This window comes from Macaca nemestrina, chromosome 15 (assembly GCF_043159975.1).
Source record: "Macaca nemestrina isolate mMacNem1 chromosome 15, mMacNem.hap1, whole genome shotgun sequence".
Taxonomy (NCBI): Eukaryota; Metazoa; Chordata; class Mammalia; order Primates; family Cercopithecidae; genus Macaca; species Macaca nemestrina.
The window spans coordinates 23657326-23675845 of NC_092139.1; the positions used below are offsets into that span (position 1 = coordinate 23657326).

General features: G+C 52.4%; 2 protein-coding genes across 6 annotated transcripts in view; one reads left to right on the top strand and one right to left on the bottom strand.

Annotated features, from left to right (window-relative positions):
- LOC105496357 (phospholipase C gamma 1) overlaps positions 1–15392 on the bottom strand; it is a 38356-nt gene extending 22964 nt beyond the window's left edge. The window contains exon 1 of one of the 2 annotated variants that reach the window (XM_011766694.3): positions 15041–15392. In XM_011766694.3, the coding sequence (XP_011764996.1) occupies positions 15041–15257 (217 nt within the window). In that variant the 5' untranslated portion in view covers positions 15258–15392. The remainder of the gene's footprint in view (positions 1–15040) is intronic. The other variant, XM_011766693.3, reaches the window with a different exon arrangement.
- Positions 15393–15793: 401 nt separating this feature from the next.
- Positions 15794–18520, top strand: part of LOC105496358 (uncharacterized) — a 47279-nt gene continuing 44552 nt past the window's right edge. For all 4 annotated transcript variants that reach the window (XR_011613338.1, XR_011613337.1, XR_011613339.1 and 1 more), the window contains exon 1: positions 15794–18395. Coding sequence is in view for 1 of the 4 variants with exons in the window: in XM_071079332.1 (XP_070935433.1) it covers positions 15800–16189 (390 nt within the window). In the remaining 3 variants the exon portion in view is untranslated. The remainder of the gene's footprint in view (positions 18396–18520) is intronic.

The following is an 18520-nucleotide window of genomic DNA, read 5'->3' on the forward strand; positions in this document are numbered from 1 at the left end:
GTCTCCCCATACTCCCTCCTGCCTCAGTCTGTGCACAAGCCACTCCTACCTCCTCACTTAAGCCCCCACCAGGCCCAGGCCAGGGGCACACTAGGTGCCCCCTCCTCTCTTGTGTGGCACCACTTGTCACACCTACTGGTGCTTCCCTGGTGTCTTAGGCCACTGGCCTATGAGCTTCTCCAAGGAACAAACCACATTTGACTCTTCTCTCCATTCCCTACCAGTCCAACACAAACCCAGGGCCTGGAGAGGCCTCAAAATGTTTAGAGTACTTAAGAGCAGGAGTAAACACATGGGAGTTAGATTCCAGAGCTAATTATCTAACAGGCAGCAAAGGCCACAGATGCTCAAACATGGTACCAGAAAGATGGTATCAAGGATGGCTTCCTGGAAGAGGTGGCACAGTGGGCCACAGAGGCTGTGGGGCTACAACAAATACTGAAAATGCAGTGGTCAGTGAGGTAACAATGGGAACAGAAAAAGAAGGAGCAGGCACAGTTGAGGGCAATGTGACCCCTGGGTGCCAGTACAGTCTGGAAACACTGGGAGGTCCCTACACAAAGATTCCTATAGCCAGTGGGAACCATGGGAAGCCAACAGAGCTTTGGGAAAAACAGAACAGTAAAAGCAGCAGGATGCTGAGCACTCACGCCCTGCTGGGCCCTAAGCCAAGACCACCAGGAGATTCAGGAGAGTGGTCCCGGGGGTCAGAAGAGGTGTGTAGATCTTTTCCAAAATGACCTCTCACCAATCACCCTCTCCACATGTAGCATGTGGCAAACAGATGAGCCCCTCCCAGTTCCCCACTCCCGTACCAAAGAAAATACACAGCCCGGACCTAGGAGAGCATTAATGGAGCTAAGCCTTCTCCACCAGAGGATGCTGAAAGATGGACAAAGAAAAGTTCCAGCAGAAGTGACTATCATCTGGGCCACTTCTGGCCCCCTACCTCAGTCACCCCTCCTCAAGTTCCTATACAACTCCCTGTGGGGTAGGGCAGACACTGCACTACAGATCCCCCTTCACAAGAGCCAGAGGCACAGGGGCTCTGCACCATCAGGACTATACGGCTTTGGCAAGGTTTTTGCAGCTCTGAAGGAAAAGGATGGAGGTAGCCAAAGAAGAGACAAAGACAGAACCTGGACACAGGTGGGAAGAAAGCCTGATGCAGTAGTAGCCAGGCCACAGGATGGTCAGCAATTCCCAAGCTGGCTGTGTATGCCCAAAGCCTGTGGAAAGAGTGAGAGTTCTTCTCTCCCTCTCATTCCTCTCTCTTCCTGAGACTATAATATTTCTCCTTCTGCCTCCCAGTAGAAACCTACTCACAAATCTGAGGTTTCCCTGAGCACATCTGGCTGCCACCAAAGGAAGGCCAAAGTGGAAGGGTGGGTAGCTATCCATTTCCATTTTACAAACAAGGATCTGGGTTCAGGGACTTGCGGGGTCACAGGGTTATATGGCAAAGGGAAGGAAGGCGATGGTGGGTGGGGCTTACTGTCCTTCCCATTCCTGTGCAGCAGTTGCCTTCAAACCAGACCCGTGGGCAGCGAGTTGGACAAGCTTCGTCTAGATTCTAGACAAATCTCTTTGAAACAATGAGGAAACAGAGGGTCCAAAGGGTCTTGTCATGGTCATATGGTGAGTCATGGCAGAACTGGGACACTCTGCAGTGTCCCCACAGCAGCTGCTATCCCCGACACTGGGTATACAGAGACACATAGAGCAGCCATAGCCAGCCTTTGTACCATCCAGGCAGGCAGCCCTCTTCCCTAGGACTCTAAATTAATCTTACCTATTTCAGAGGTATTAACAGAATCTAAAGGAAGGAAGGGAAAGGAGGTCCCACCCAGATAAATCAAAGCTGGAAGAGCACTCAACAGTGATCTATTTGGCTTATTCAGTCATTCCATCATCTGATCAAATATTTATCAGGCATCTATCTACTCCATGTCAGGCCCTGGGCTGGGTCCCAGGGAAACAGAGATCAATAAGGCATTTGAGTTCCTGCCTTTGAGAAAACCCCTGCCTGATGGAGGAAACAGATGGGGAAGCAGATAACTATGAGGTAATGCAAAAAGCAGAACAGGGACGTGTCTGTGGAGCCGAGTGTGTGTGTAGCAAAGTCTTGGAGTGCTCTGTAAAAGGTAGGTCTGGAGGGCTGACAAGCACACATTGGGCAGAGGGGTTCATGGAAAACAAGACAGAGGTGCAGGAGTCCACTACGTTTCACAAACAGGGCATTCAGAGAATCATGGATGAGAAGGGAGGGAAGATGGTCCATACCAACCTTGACTGCCACAGTAGGGAAAAGTGGCTTTCCCCAACTTTTCTGCACAAGCCCAGAAGATTCTCCAGGCAGTCATGGGTCAGCCTTCTGGGTCAGTAGTTTAGTGTGCTCCAAACTCTGCCTCCCTTGCAGACTGATGCTGCCTAAGTTCTTTCTAGACAGCCTGTGTATGCCAGGCTCCTGGCTACAGGAGAGAGACTGGGGACCCACCAGGGCCATGTCTCAGGAATGCCCAGGACAAAAACAGTCCCTCACAATTGCTCCCCCACATAGTATACTCAGGCTACTTGGAGAACCAGAGCACTGGGTATAAGTTACTTTTAAATTTTTTCTTTATATTTTATAGACGTGAGGTCTCGCTATGTTGCTCAAGCTTGCCTCGAACTCCTGGCCTCAAGTGATCCTCTCACCTCAGCCTCCCAAAGTGCTGGGATTACAGGTGTAAGCCACCATGCCTGGCCCACAAGTCACTCTGTTGTCCAGGCTGGAGTGCAGTGGTACCACCAGGGCTCACTGTAGCCTCTACCTCCCCAGATGCAGATGATCCTCCCACCTGGGCCTCTCGCATAGCTGGGACTACAGGCAAACCAGGACACGAGGCTAATTATATTTTTTGCAGATATGGTGTTTTGCCATGTTGCCCAGGCTGTTCTTGAACTCCTGGGCTCAAATGACTCGCCGGTCTTGGCCTCCCAAAGAGCTGGGATTACAGGCATGAAGAACCGTGCCTGACCCATCAGTCACTTATCTATGATCCTCCTTCCTGATCCCTCAGAGCAATCAACACGGGTGATCACACCCTGTCTCCCTGAAGCTCTGCCCTTGATTTCTCCTGCACAACCTTGCCTGGTTGTCATGATTCTTTGTGAGCTACAGGCTTACCTGCATTTAGCAATGGCTTTGGTCAAGGCTCAGGCCAAGGTACTCTCTTCCAGTGCTCTGCCTTCTTCCTCATCAGTGTCAGCCATGCCCACACCCTTAATTACCTCCTATATACAGATAATTCACAAACAGGTCTCTAGCCTAGTCCTCTCCTCTTAAGCTTCAGATCCTTCAATTCAGCTGCCTACTTGCTATCTCCACTCTTTTATCTTGAAACACCTCAAAGGCAACCCCTCAAAACCAAACACTGTCTTCTCTCACCAGAACTCAGGCCTCCTGCCATACCCCCTGGGTCAGCTAAAAGCATCACCATTCAAACAGGTACCCAAACTCCAAACTTCAGACTGATCCTTCGCATCTCCTTCTCTCTCACCAACCCTCATTCCAGCCCTCTGACAAGTCCTACTGGCTTTATTATTCAAAATTAACCATATATTCTGAGCACCTACATGAGAGACATTAAACTAGGTACTTGGAATACAACTACCTCAAGGAGCTTGAATGTGGAAAGAAAAATTAGATATGAGTATTATGCTAGATACCTTACGTTAGAGTCCACAGACAAATACTATGAGAAGCTGAGAAGTAGAGGATGAAGTAGTTACTACCTCTTCTGGCTGGGAAGAGACGATGAGCAACAGCAGCATCTGGCATCCTAACACTCATTTCTTGCATATTTACTTTGCATAGACACTGTGTAAAGCTCTCGATAAGATTGCCTTACAAGGATTAAAAACTGCCTTATATTTTATCCTTGCAAATAACACTATGAAGTAGGTATGAGGATCCCCGATTCCCGAGTGAGGAAACTGAGCACAAAGAGGTTAATTCACTTACCTAAGGTGGCAGTTGGTGAGTGGCAAAGCCAACAATACTTCAAAGCCAAGACTGCCTGTACCCTAGACGTGTGCTCTGTAATGCCTCAGAATCCTTGTTGGAAGTGGCCAAGCAGGGCCAGCACAGACAGAAGGGGAGGATGGAGAGGACTCCAGGTTGCGTGGCGCACTCCTGCTTCACAGTATTCATTACAGTAGTAGCCATACATGTATTTTAAGGCTGATTGTCTTCTCTACTAGAGTGCAAACTTCTTGAGAGACTGCACCATGTCTGTCATCTTCAATGCCCCATGCCTACCAGAAACTTAATAAGGTTTTGGGGACCTTATTCAAGAAAAATGTAATGAAAGCATCACTGCTATACAACCTGTTCCTGCTCACTAGATAAATGAGGCCCTACTGACCACAGCCCAGCATATCTCCAAGTTTCTCTCTGCTGCCCTGTCTGTGCAGAGCCCTCTCACAAGGGAGAGGAAATGGAATGGGTTGGGAGAAGAAATAAAAATCTGGGGTCTCCCTCCTAGAAGGAAACAATAGGGGCCTAGGACTCATAGTGGTGGAGGAAGTGTCAGAGCAATAGGGGCTGCGGTAGGGAGATGAGTGGGAGAGGGAGAATAGAGGCCTTCCCCTCTGCCACTCCCTGAACCTCATGATGTCTCACCACCCCAACCTTGGCTTCTGCCTCTTTGATTTCTGTGTTACTGCCACCTCTTGGACGGTAAATGTGGGTTTAGTCCTTAAGCCTCCAACAGAGTAAATCTGTGGGGTTGGAGACATTCTAAATAATGACTGGAAGTCATCAGGTCAGAGGCCTGCTTGCTGAGACATCCTGCTTCATTCAGCAGAACCCACTAGGCTCTCCTGTTTTAGAGCTGCTTGACCCAGCTGCCACAGCATCTGGCTGCACTCCCTTTGGGCCATGCCAGCCCAAGCCAAGCCACTCTCCTGTCCCCTTTTTGCTTCCTGGGAAACAGGGCCCCAGTGAGTGATCTAGTCTCTGACCTCACTCCAAGGTGCCAGGGATCTCTCATTCACTCACTGCCTGCCCAGAAAGCCCAGCTTAAATTCTTTTTTTTTTTTTTTTTTAAGAGACAGAGTCTTGCTCTGTCACCCAGGCTAGAGTGCAGTGGTGCGATCTTGGCTCATTACAACCTCTTCCTCCTGGGTTCAAGCAATTATCCTGCCTCAGCTTCCCGAGTAGCTGGGTTACAGGCACCCGCCACCACGCCTGGCTAATTTCTGTATTTTTAGTAGAGATGGGGTTTCACCACCTTGGCCAGGCTGGTCTTGAGCTCCTGACCTCGTGATCCACCTGCCTCAGCCTCCCAAAGTGCTGGGATTACAGGTGTGGGCTACCGTGCCCAGCCCAGCTTAAATTCTTTGAACTCATCTCCCCTATTGAGAGAGACGGCTGCCTTGGATTTCTTTCTCCCAAGCTGAAGTTGAATACCCTATGGTTTTACCTGCTTAGGACAGCTGCTTTCCCAACCTTTACTAGCACACATGATTGTATGGAGCTTCATGCTTCCAGTGTAGACCAGTTCTCAGGCCAGAACCAGGCCATCCTCTTGGAATCAGTCTGGCAACAGACATTCTGTTCTCACTAGAGGGAATGCTCTGTGTTTCACTGCTGGCCTCAAAAGGCCCTCAGCAAAATTCTTAACAAAGTGACATGTTACCTTTTCTAACCTCCTTGGTGGATATGCTAAGAACTCCCAAGAAAAGCCCACAGTCCTAGTTAGGATGAACAAGCTAACACAAGCACATTATACTCAATTACTGTTGAAGGGGGAGGAAGTGACTAGGGCAGAAAGAGGGAAGCTGCCTCCAAACAGCTGGTGGACTATCAGGCAGGACGGAGTGACCATAAAGTGGGTCTTCAGCGCCTCAGAGAAGGACCATCACCCCTGCCCCCATTGCTGCCCAACCTCCCAACTGAGGGAATGGAGTTGTATTCCTTAGCTCACCTCCTGATAAGTTGAGAAACCTGTGGAACCTATGGCCAACTAGAGCTCTCCTTCACTCCTTCCTAGGGTTAGTCACCCTGTGAACTCAGGCCCACACTCTCTGGGTCTTAGGCTGAAGTCAAGGTGGGGTTGGAATTCTCCCAGCACACACCCATACCTACACAGCCAGAACCCAGTGTGGTCAATACCCGACTCCTACCACGGACAAGGCCAAGCCAAGGACACTATGACCCAGGCCCATGCCCTCAACAATCATTTCCCTCAGGACATTTTAACTCAACCATATCCCCAGGTGTCCAAGAAAACAGGAAGCCAACCCCAAAGTGAACTCCCCACCTGTGCCGAGGAAGAACTAAACACACACAAACAAGTGGCCAAACTCGCCATGGCCCAACCCCTCACCAGTCTGGCCAGCTGTTCACTGTCAGGGCTCAGAACATCAGTGAGACCACCCACTCTCCACCATACCCAAGCCTTGCTGCCTTGCACCCAGGCCCCTCACAGCCTTTGTACAGATCCTTTACCCAACACCTGTCTGCCAGCTGGCAGGTGGAGGGACCCCAGTGGGTAGGAGGGGCTGCTACAGGGAGAAAGGCGATGCCGTCTTGGCCCTCAGGCTCAGCCTACAGCACTTTAGGCACAGCTGTCTCCTGCCAGCCCTGGGCATTAGTGGTTTTCTGCATGGTCCAGATCACAAGCTTCTCAGGATCAAGGACTGGGTCACCTCCTTTTCTTGCTTCCCAACTCCAGCCTCCTCTGTGCCAGGCCTGGGCTCAGTAAAAAGGGATGCCAGTCTTCTGCAGGAGCACGCCCCGCCCCGTTTACTCTGCATCCTGAGTCTTGCTGAAGCCAGGGCCACCGGCCAACACCAGGAAGGGCCAGGGCCGGAAGGAAGCAGCAGGGCCTATACACAAAGCCTACATGTGGACTATAAAAAGGAGCTCCTCCCTGCCTCCCCCAGGATGGGCCCGGTTCCTAGGAGGTAAAGAGTGGGGAGAAAGCTAGGACTTAAGCCTGGGCACACAGCCACTGCAGCCTCTCAAAAGCTAGCCAAGCACTACCTCAAAAGGAACTAGTCTTGCAAGGAGGGGTGGGAGAATATTAAGGGCTTAGCCAGGAATGCAAGTAGAGACTCTCCAAGTCCCAGCTCTTGGGACCATAGCCTCTCTTAAGGCAACCAACTCCACTGTCCCCACTGCTTCTTCCCTGAAAATACAGAATATTCGGGGACGAACCCCTTCTCACACTTCTTACTCTACTCTCTAGGGGCTGAAAACACCCACCAGGGGTCTCTAGGCACCCATATTCCCCACTTTCTCTGGAGACTCCAGCACACCCAGCAAAGCTCTGGGAAGCAGCTGTGATGAGTGGCAGAAGTAGTGAGAAACTCAAACTCTGGGTGGCAGCAGGATACTGTGGCCACAACAGAGTAGGCTCAGCAGGCAGCTCAAGTAGGGGCATGGGTCAGTGGGGAAGGGGGGGCGGCTATGGCAGAGAGATAACAATTAGGCGAGCGCCACACAAAGATACCTATTTCAAAGATGTCAGCCAAGGCAGTCTCTTGACCCACACAGGCAGCACTCTACTCTGTAACAGCAAAGCCACACCCACCACATGCATCCTAAGTCATAGAAATTAATTCCTTCTAAACCTCCATACTCCAAATCCCTCTCCAGCCTAGTTTACCCAGGGTGTTCAGGCTCTGTGCTAGAGGCCTCACCCAGAATCACTGAGGCCACTCTCCAGGGATGGTGGTGTAGGTCAGCACACATAGCAAATAGGGGAAATTAACATTCCTTGTTGCCAGCCATTGATATGTGGGCACCATTTGTTAGCACAGCACACCCTCACCTACCCTGACAGAGCAGCCTCTTGCTTATTTCCTTCATAGAACTCACCGAATCTTATAAGTATTTTATCTGTCTGGCTATTTATCTCCTTTCTGGCTGTATCTACCCTAACCTTATGTCTACTTCTGGTCTCCACAGTGCTTGGCACAGTTAGCAAATGCCAGAGTCTAAAGCCAGGGAAGCACAAGTAGTGTCTCACTTATTCAATGAGCCACTGAGGCCCAAGAAAGCTAGTTTTTTTGTTTTTTTAAGGAGAGTAGCTATGGTGAGATGAAACACAAACCAGGCTAGAGATCTACTGCCACCATGAACAAGTCAGAGGCTGGAGTAATCACATCCAACTCAACATGCCCAAAACACAGTAGCAAGGCCCACAATAAATGTATGACAAATTAAGGAGCATATGAATGAATGCACGCTCTTGAGTTGTCATAGAGAATCCTGGCAAAGCCCTTCTCAGGACATCTGGGGCACGGAGCCCCAGGTTCCCATGTTCGAAGTGTCACCACGAACCAGCAAGTCAAGAGGGTGAGGCTCTTCTGTACCCCGTTCCCAAACAGCGGCTACATTCACCTCCATGTACGAGTGTGGGAAAGGTCTGGGTGGGCCAAGCATCTCGACACCAGGGTTGTGGCAAGGATGAGTGCAGGACGGGCTTTGAAATTGAGGCAATAAGTCCAGCTTGTCCACAGATGGAAGCCTAGGCTGGTCAAACACATGTGGCCAGAGGGAAGAAAAACAAAACAAAAAAAATAACCCTCTGTTCCTATAGAACAGTCCATCTTATTGTCACTTGCACCAGAATGGGAGAATAAACTGAATACTATAGCAGGAATCAGAAATCCTAGGATCTACCACGAACTTGCTATGTGACCTTACCCTCAGGACGTTGGTTTTTTCCTCTGTAAGAGAGAGATAGTAACTCCTGTCCTCCATGGATTCATGGAGCTACTGGGAAGTTCAAACAATACAACAGGTGAGAAAATGTTCCATGAACTCCCAATATACTGTTCAAATTCCAGAGTTTTTTGATGCCCCAGTCCTCTGTGTACAGACTCAAGGAAGGAACACAGAAAGCGAGTAGGAAACAGACTCCTAGCCCAGGTTGTTGGAGCAGCCACTTGTGGCCGAGCTCAGTGGTGGAGAATTGGAGCTCTGTAGTTAACGAAGGTGAGAGTAAAGGAAATGAATACTGTTAAGTGTCACTAAGTGACAAATGTTGTGCTGGGTACTTTTCACATAAAATCTCTTACTCTGACATACAATCTCCCTTATTAATATACAGCTCTGTGAGAAGAAATTACTTTTACAGCTAAAGATCAGTTTCAGACAGGGAAAAGTAATCTGCCCAAGGTCACAGTAAGAGCTGAGACCTGAACCCAAATCTGACCAGCTCTAGCCACAAATCTCCAGGCACTTAAGCTCAATTACCAGCAAGGTGGGACGATATGGTCAACGGCAGCCCGAAGCCAATCCTCACCCATGGCTCCACCTTGAGTCTTGCCACCTGTAAACATGCTGCTCTGCGAGATTCCCTCCAAGGAGGCACTGTTCCCATGCTCCTCTAAACAAGGCGCTCTACAAGGGGCACCAGAACATTCCCATCCTCCTGTCCCACACCCATCTCTCCTACGACTCTCCTCAAAGTCTGCAGTGACTTCTCTAGTTCTAACAAAGCAAGTGGAAAGGGGAAAAAATCAGTCTTCTAATATCGGGCCTTTGCAATCTCAGGCCTCACTCCCTCCCTCCAACTTATCATCTGTGGTCTCCTTGAAGCAACGTCCCACAGGAAAAGGCACAGAGTGAGAAGAGATGCTGTGAGTTAACGGAGACTGACACAGAACAGTGACAGCAGAGGCAGGCCCTACCACATCAAGGCTGTGGCATTAGAGCACTTCCTGGAAGACAAGGTCTCTCCAGATAGCATCCTGGGCTAGGCACTTAGAAATAGGACAATATCATACCTTCACTCCACAGAAAGGGTTACCACCCAAAGCAGCTGCTTCCAGCCAACTGCCGTGTCTCCCCGCAAAACCAGCAGTGGGAAAGAGCCCTGACAATAGAGGGATTGCTGAGAGCTGCAAGAGAGAATGGGCAGGCCTCCTTGCCTCTGAATCAAAGGGCTTGGTGGCCAGGCACCAGTCCCTTAGGACAACAGGTGCATTCGCTCTTCTCCCCACTAGGTCCTCCTGGGAACTTAATCCTCATCTCTGTCCTGTCAGGGTTCCTACGTAGTAAGCACTTACACTGTGCCACACATCATGCTAAGCACTTTATACAGGTTCTCATCAAATCCTCACAAAAACCTTATAAAATAAATGCCATTTGATACTATCCCTTTTACAGATAAGCAGCCCAGAGAGGTAAAGCCACATGCTTTAAGGTCACAGAGCAAGTAAGCTGCACAACAGGATTTTAATTCAAGCAAAGTCTAGGGCCCAAATGCTTAACTACTAAGCTCTGTCTCACCCCTCAAGACCCAGCCCTTCTCCCATCCACCACCATGGCATCCCCACCCTGCCTCAGCAAGAAGGTCTTATCTGGGCCCTCATCAGTTCTCTCCTGCAAACTGGAGGAGCTCACTGGCCTCCCTCCCCAACACCTGCCTGACAAACCACTGCCACTGTGGTCTCCCAGACAGAGGCAAGTCAGTCCCACTACAGCCTCTGCTGACTCCCGCTGCCTCCAGAACTGAGTGTAATCTGCTGGGCACGGCACGCCAGGGCTACAGCTGTCTCCAACCAGTCCCAGCCTCCTCTCTACCACACCAACTCTGTTCCCTACCCCTGCACAGAGTGATTCCCAGTTCCTCAGCCTCGGCACAGGCAGGTGCCTCAGTAATTCAAGGCCCACCTCAAAGGTCACCTCTCCTTTAATGCCTTCCTGGCAGAGCTCCTCACAGTTCCTGGCAGAGGCTTTTATATTATGGCATGTAACACATAGGGTTATAATCACATGCCTCTACATCTGTCTATTCCAAGAGTTCCTCAATGGCACAAACCATGTCTCAATAAACTTTTGAATCCTTGCTGCCTAGCACTGGGTGAATTGGAGATATAATAATACTTATTGCAAATATTAATAAATGTGCCTCATTCCAAGAAGCTACCCAGAGCAAAGCTGGTAGTCAAGATCTCTAAACTCCAACTGAATCCTGTGCATCTATGTACACATACACGCAGAGTCCGGAGAGAAGCTGGAGGTGTTGTGGGTCCCAGGACTGGGTGTGCTCAGCTCCTCCAGTTATCTGTGAAGCAGGCCCTTTTCCTAGGTTCACAGGAAACAGAGGATCCCAGCTGGGCGGGGGGCCTGGAAACCCACACATCAGGGAAAGCCTGGGGTGCTGAGGAAACACTAAAAGGTCTGACTTCCCTTGGAAAAAACTACATTCAGACAGGAAACACACAGGCAGGGATGGCTAGCTCTGGAGATCCGGACATGTGCTCTTGCCCCTCTCCCACTGGGAATAACAGCCAGTACAAAGAAAACCCTTGATGACACCGGCCTGGGCCTTGCCCTCTCCCGTGCTGTGGGCCTAGCCCTCGGAGCAGACCTCCTGGTGTGGTCTGCTCCCCAGCCACAGGGGTCAAGCCCCAGCCAGCTGGTTCCACTACTACCTCCCTTCTGAGCCCACCTGCCTCATCAAGGCGGTTAGCTGTTTTCTTCCGCCACCCTCACCCTCTTCATCAAAGGTACTGCTCACAATTGTCATTGACTGTTTTCGTTTCCCTAAAAGCAAGCACCCATATTCATTTACCTGAGAGGGCCTGGCATCTAGAAAAGTATCTAGTGAAGAATCAGCCAAAGACAGAAGATTAGGCCCCAGAAGTCCCCAAGGACATGCTCAGTCAGTATTCACAGAGTACCTCCAGTGTCTACACCAGTGTTTACTGGGCCCACAAAGACCCTCAAATGGACAACCTCATTAAACACGAGTCTGAACCATCTCAACTCAGAAGACACCAGAAGAAAAAGTGTGGAGCCAGAGCCTAGAGAGGCTGAGGCTGTCTTGGGATACCAAAGCCAAAGCGGTCTTTGCCCTGTAATGCACGGCCTGAGCACAAAGGTGTCTCACAGAGGAGCCACGTAGATCACAGGGAACATGGTCTTGGGGTTGCTAGTCAGCCACTGACTAGTGAGCTGGCCCCAGCTGAGGCCCTGGCACACACTGACACTTACAACACCTTGGGCACAAACGATTCTCCATTTCCATTTCCTCATCTGTAAAATGGGACGAAAGGTCTCGATAGCACTCAGCTGGAACTCTACGTAACTGAATTTTATTCATTTATGTCAGTATCTGCAACATAAAAGGCCAAACACCAACCTGGTTCCTGTCATACCACCAGGACAACCAAACTTGTCAACACCTAAGCACTTCCCCACCCCGCCTTTGAGCCAAATGACCACCCTAGAAATCAGCAGGTGTCAGCTCCATTTCACAAGTGCTGACGCGAGAGGGCACAGAGTCAGGGCAGAAATAGGTCTTACATATGAGTGCTCCTTAAACCACACTGTCTTTCCCTCAGGTCCACCGACACCCTGAAGGTAGCACAGTGTCTCTCTCTTTGGCCGGGCTTCAGGCACTGCTGGTACCCTGGTAGGGTCAGCAGGAAAGGCCAGATACTTGAGGCACTTGGGCAAGAGTCCAGGTGGCAGAAAACCCGGCTGGCAGTCCAACCTCCTCAGAGGCCGCAGGAATCAGAACCTACCAACAAGGAGAGCCCATGAATGGACAGAAACAGGGCAGGCTTCAGTGGAAGCCTCCATTAGTAAAGTCTGAACACACAGGCATCAACCAGACTTTTCATCCAGGCTCCTTTCAATTTGAGTCCCCAAAATCCAAGACCCAGGGTCCTCCTACATCCTTTGCCTACCCTCCAGGCCTGTCAAATCCTAGCTAACTGATGAGATCACTGAATGTGTACATCTCTGGCTGACCCACCTGCTCACTGCTGGGTAGGGGGTTATCAGGTCCTCTGTGTGCCTGCCTCCATCCCCCAAAGACCTGAGGCATGATAGATCATGCCCTCTCTGCACCCCTTTTCTGTTCAGGCCCCAACTTACAAACAAGAAAGGTCACACCCAGGAGTCAAATGTGCACAACTCCAAACACCTTCTCTAAAGAAATACTGTTTTACATGGTGGGTGGGTGAGTGGGCACATGGGTTGAGGCAAAACAAAACCGTTTCCTGCCTTTTTCTGAGTAGCAATCTAAGTGAAATGTGAATTTGGTCACCATCCTCCTCCCTTCCTGCACCTTCACCCTTACCTCCAGCCACACCTCACCCCCTCACCATTCCCAGTTGAGGGTCTTGAAGGGCAGCCATGGTCTATTGTTAATGTTATTACTAATAACAGCTCACATTTATTAAACATTTATGTGTCAGACAATGCTAGATATTTTTACATGAATTGTCTCATTTGATCCTGGAGCAACCATATATAGTGGATATATTACTACCCCCATTTTACAGATGAGGAAATCAAGGCTCAGAGAAGGTAAGTAACTGGCTGGGAAACATACAACAAATATATGGGCTTCAAATCCAGACTTGCCATCAACCACTGTGCTACATTTATTGCCTGCTAATATGCATGGTTTAAAATGCAGTCTGTTACCCAGGAGATCTCTTGAGAACTTTCAGCCAGTGCCACCAACTCAACACAGCATAGGGAGCAAGGAAGGGGACCATGCCTGGAGTCTGATGCCTGAGTGACATTCCCAGGATTATCTCAGCTCTTTGCAGTGCCCATCCTTCCTCTACTTTGGAATCCACAGGCTCTCAAGTCACTAAAATATTCTCCCAGTGGCTGACAGGGTCAGTGGGGGCACTGAGGAAGGCGGCTGCCATTTCTAAGTTGAGCAGCTGCGTTAGATCTGTGTCAGATCTGGAGTTTGTAGCTGAGGATGGCTGGCTGCCTCACCACAAGACCTTCCTTCCTCCCAATCTCCTCAACCATCTACACACATGCACACCATACCCAAGAAGGTTTGTGGGACCCCCCTTTGGGGTGTCACTTCCTGATCCCCCTCCTTCACAGAGACCTGGTTCTGAGCCCGGGTCTCTCTAACCCCAGTCTCCGGGGGTCCCTGCAAGAAGCAACCTAGTCTGGAGTTGCAGACACACCATCTCTTCACACTGAGAGGCGGGGGAATGGAGTGGCAAAGCAGAGTGCCCATCCGACCACAGCACAGGCACGCGCTAAGTGGAACAACTCTCAAAGATCTGGGGTTTTTCAAAATCCCCCAACTCCCTCCTCCCACTACAGACCAGCACAAAAGCAGCCAAGCTCAGGCCTGGGAAGGCGAAAAGGCAGGAAACCAAGAGAAGCCGCTCCCGCTCCCTGAAGCCACCGGACAGAGGACAAAGGGCTAGACTCCAAACTAGCTGCACTCCTGAGAAGAGTACCTGACTCCAAGGCGCTGGGGCAGGCCTTTATGGGGCCCATCTTCTGGGAACGTGCTTCCCAGGGCAAGGGGAGTCCCTGTTCTGGCACTGAGTGTCTGCCCACCCACATAGGCTTCCAAAACTCGGCTTTGGGACAAAAGTAGCATTAAAAACAAAACAAAACAAAACAAAAACAAAAAAAACAGCCACTGCCTTCTCTCAGGCTTCTCCAAACCAAACAAGACCACCTTCCTCCCTCTCCCCCAGAGGGAGATGAGTAGGCCCGGCTCTGCTCCAAGACCAGCCCTACCCAACATCTGCCTAAGTTCTACTTAGGGAACCCAAAGGTTCCTTTGCAACCAAGAGCCCAGCCTGGGGGCCCGGAGAGTTTCACAGACTGCTCTTTCTGGAAAAAGAGTGGTGGGCCGGGACCGTCTGGTCAGGCCCCAGGTTCCCGTGCTGGGTTGGGGCCGCTGCCTTAGCTCCCCTCAACGATGCCACCACCACTCCCAGGGTCTGGGGGGGCCCGATGCCCGCACCGCAGATCTCCAGCCCGCGAGGATTTTTAGGCCTCAGGGCAAAGCTCCAGGAACAGTAACTCCCCCCAGCTGGGGGAGGGGGTGTCCTGTCAGGTGACCGAGGACCCGGATGCCCCCCGCCCCCAGTGACCACCCGAGACGAAGCGGGGGCGGGGCCCCGAGGGGGTGGTGGAAGGCCCGAAAGTTTGCCCAAGTCGCTGGGGCGGCCGGCCGGGGCGCAGGCAGTTGGGCCGGGCTCCCACGACCCCAGCGCGCGGCGGGCCCAAGCAGGAAGGGGGCGCACTTACTGGCCCCCTCTATCTTGTCGGCGCCCCGGCTCCACGTGATCTGGCGCGTCTCCAGCTTGACCTGGAAGGTCTTCCGCTCGGGTCGCTGCGACTTCTTGGAGTAGAACAAAGTCATGACGGTGCCCACCTCGAGGCTGCGGCAGAGGTGCAGCACCTCGGCGTCCGAGGGCGCGCCGGGCCCGCAGCCGTTGGCGCAGGGGGATGCGGCGCCCGCCATGGCTCCGACGCTGGGGGCGGCGACGGCACAGGCCGGGACGGCCCGGGAGCAGGCGCAACGACGCCGGCTGAGGTTGGGGCTGAGGCTGAGGCGGCCGACGAGCGGGACCCGGCGGCTGCTCCTGCAGGCGGACACGGGGCGGGGCCTGAGCGCGGCAGGGCGGGGCGGGGCGGCCCTGAGGCCCCGCCCCGCTCGCGCGCCGGGAACAAAGGCGCCCGCGCACCCGTGGGGAGGACCCCCGCCCGCCGGCCCGCTGCGCCTGCGCCCCACGACCCCCAGACAGGCCGCAGGCGGGGACGGAGGCTCGATGGCGGCGGGAGCGCGCGCCGTTCCCGGTCGACCCACCCAGCCCTCAGTCCTGCAGAGCTTTCTCACGCGGCCCCGGACACAGCCCGGCGGCCACGAGCGGCCTTGTCACGCACGGCAGCCCCGCCCACAGGCCGCAGGCCCCGCAGCCGGCGCGTCAGTCAGGCGTACTCGCACGGGCGTCTGCCAGCCCGCGGTCCCGCACAGACGCAGCCCCCGCGTCCCGAACACCGCCCATGCAGCGACCAGGACGGGACGCGAGGAGGTGGCGCGTCCTCCGGGCATGCCTGGCCAAACCCAGTTACCTGGGCGGGCTTCCCGGCGAAGGGAGCCAGGCCGGGCCGCCTCACACCGGCGGTGGCAGCGGGTTCTCCGCGCGCCCTCTCCTGAGAGGGGCGGGGGCGGGGCCGCCTGCGGATTGGCCGCAGGCACTGATGGACAGCCGACATGTCCCGCCCCCCGGCAGCGCGGGGCTGGCACCTGGCCGCTCTTGGGACGGCCAGACCCACGTCTGTCTGTTCCGCCTCTGCTGCCAGGGTGGCCTTCAGTGGTCCTTTCGTTCGGAGAGTTCCCCCCAGCCCCTTGCAGGGGCGTTAAGTCCGCGGCCGCGCTGCCCAGCGGCCTGACCTGCAGCTCCCAGGGCCTTTGTGTCTGTCCTTCGCATGGGCCTCTGTACGCTCCGTCTCCACGCGGCGGGACTGGAGTCTGATCCCGGGCGCCCCTCCTGCAAATGCTCTCCTGAACTTTGATTTTCCCCGCCTTACTTTCCTCCTCCTCCTGTGGCCGCTGCTTCTCGATCTCAGAAGCTTCTCTTCCTCTGCACTCAGTGCTAGGCCAGATCCCAAGGCGACCTGACCTTTCCCCTGGCTTTACCCGCCACACAGGCACCGATGACTCCAAACCTGCATCTCCCCTACGTTCCAGGCCCCAGCATCCCACTGCATGTGCCACATCCCCCCACCTTAGACAGCTCACCTTCCCTCCCCAAACGGTTCTTTCCAGTCTTCGCTTTCTCAGAACGTGGCGCTAAACTCCTCTAAGTTGGAAGGCCAAAAACCTTGCAGATAACTTTGCTCCCTCTGCCTCACCTCCAATCCATCAAGATCTGTTCACTGAACCCACAAGCTGAAGGCCCCATCTCCTGTCACCCAGACTATTCACTTTTGTTTTGCCTGGATCTATTCTCCATGCTTTAAGTCTTTACAATGAAATTAAATAATGATCCCCTACATCCAGCCTAAAACCCTCCATGAATTCCTATTGCACCTAAAATCCACACTCGCTGCTTGGCCTAGCAGGTTCTATATGACCTGCCCATCTCACCAGTTTCATCTCTCACAAGTGATCCTTCGCTCTCCATTCTCCAGCCACAAGGCCTTTTTCTGGTTATGGAATAATTCATACTCTTCGTCTTTCTGAAGCCATTCTTGAAACTCACCCCTGCAATCTATCTGCCGCTGTCAGCACCGCCAAAATTGAGGACACCAACGGTCGCAGTGGAGTCTGATATGTTGAGCCAGGCAGTGGGTCGGCTGCCAGACACAGCAGGACAACTTACTGCATTTCAGAGGTGAGAAGCCCAACAGAGCTTCCAGCTGATGCCAGAGAAAGAGCCAGGCTTCCTGGGATTTGTGGGATAGTAGGACTAGAGTTTGTAAGTATGTAAGAGTGTGTGCTCAGGCAACCTACTCAGCTGGATAGTGACCTGGGGCTGCTGCTTCTGACTTTGTCTTGCTGTAGTGGAAACTTGTGTGTTACGTTGATATCCTCAAGTGCATCCCCTAAGAAGCTCAGAATTCAGCATGACTTTGAGACACTTTGTCCTAGCCAGCTTCTGTGGCCTAGGGAGCGGTGGGGTAGCTGAGATGGACTGCCACCTAGTGGCAGGCCTTTACGTGGGCGGGAGGGAGCTGGCATAGACCCTGTGCTGAAGGCATGCACCTGTGGTCACACCTGATCTCATAATTATCCTCTAATGAGGAATGATGGTCTGCAGTTTACTGATGAGAAACAGATTCGGAGAAGTTCTACAATTTGCCCCAAAGCCCCATAACTAACATAACTAGGTGGGAATTAGAACCAAGTCGACCTGACTCCATGAGTTTTCTGCCTCACAGGAGATCCACTGGCTTAGGTAAGTCCTGGTGGTCAGTAGTCAGTGGGCATGGAGGCTCTCTGGTTAATCAGCATGGGTGAGGGGAGGCATGCTCACTGCTGGCCTAGGGCACAGGGAAATCCAGCAGAACGTGAATGCTCACAGAGTGTGGCTTGAACTGGCTTAGGCTTAAAGTTCTGTGGACCCTGCTCTTCCCTGTGTTGGGCCTTGACAACATGAGTTAGGAGCACAAGAGAGACCCGGCGCCAGCTCTCTGGGAGTTCAGACATTAAACACTCTGTTACATAAAGACAATTGTGATGAGGGCTAGGAGGAAAAACATTGGGTTGAGATCTCTTCGGACCGCAGCAGAGGTCTAAAGGAAGTGAGTCAATGGCGAGGTGAATTATTAAAGGTGGGTTGGAGAAAAATACGTTCCAAGTAGAGGTAACAGCATGTACAAAGGCCCTGAGGCCAGGAAGAGGTTGTTGAATTTAGGGTTACAAAGCTAGAGTTTCCTGACTGAGGAGGGGATAGGGAGTGATGAGGCCAGGAAGGCGGGCAGGGGCTGAATGGGGCCCTTCTCTGGCTGTCTGATTCTGTTTTTTACAGGAGGCACCCTCCTAAGTGCTGCAGCCCTCGTTGAGCTTCCCATGCTGACAAAGGCAGCCTGTGGGCTCGATACACTTTTTAAATCTGTTTCTCCATTTTTTTGGGGGAGCTTCCTAATGTGCAGGGTAAGTCTTCCTTGCTTTTACTTTTGCCTCTGGGGCTGGACCTCCAGGGGCTCAAGAAATCCCTGCCAACAAGAGCTTGAGTTTTCAGCCCATTGCCAGGCCTGTAATCAGAGAACAGGGCCCAT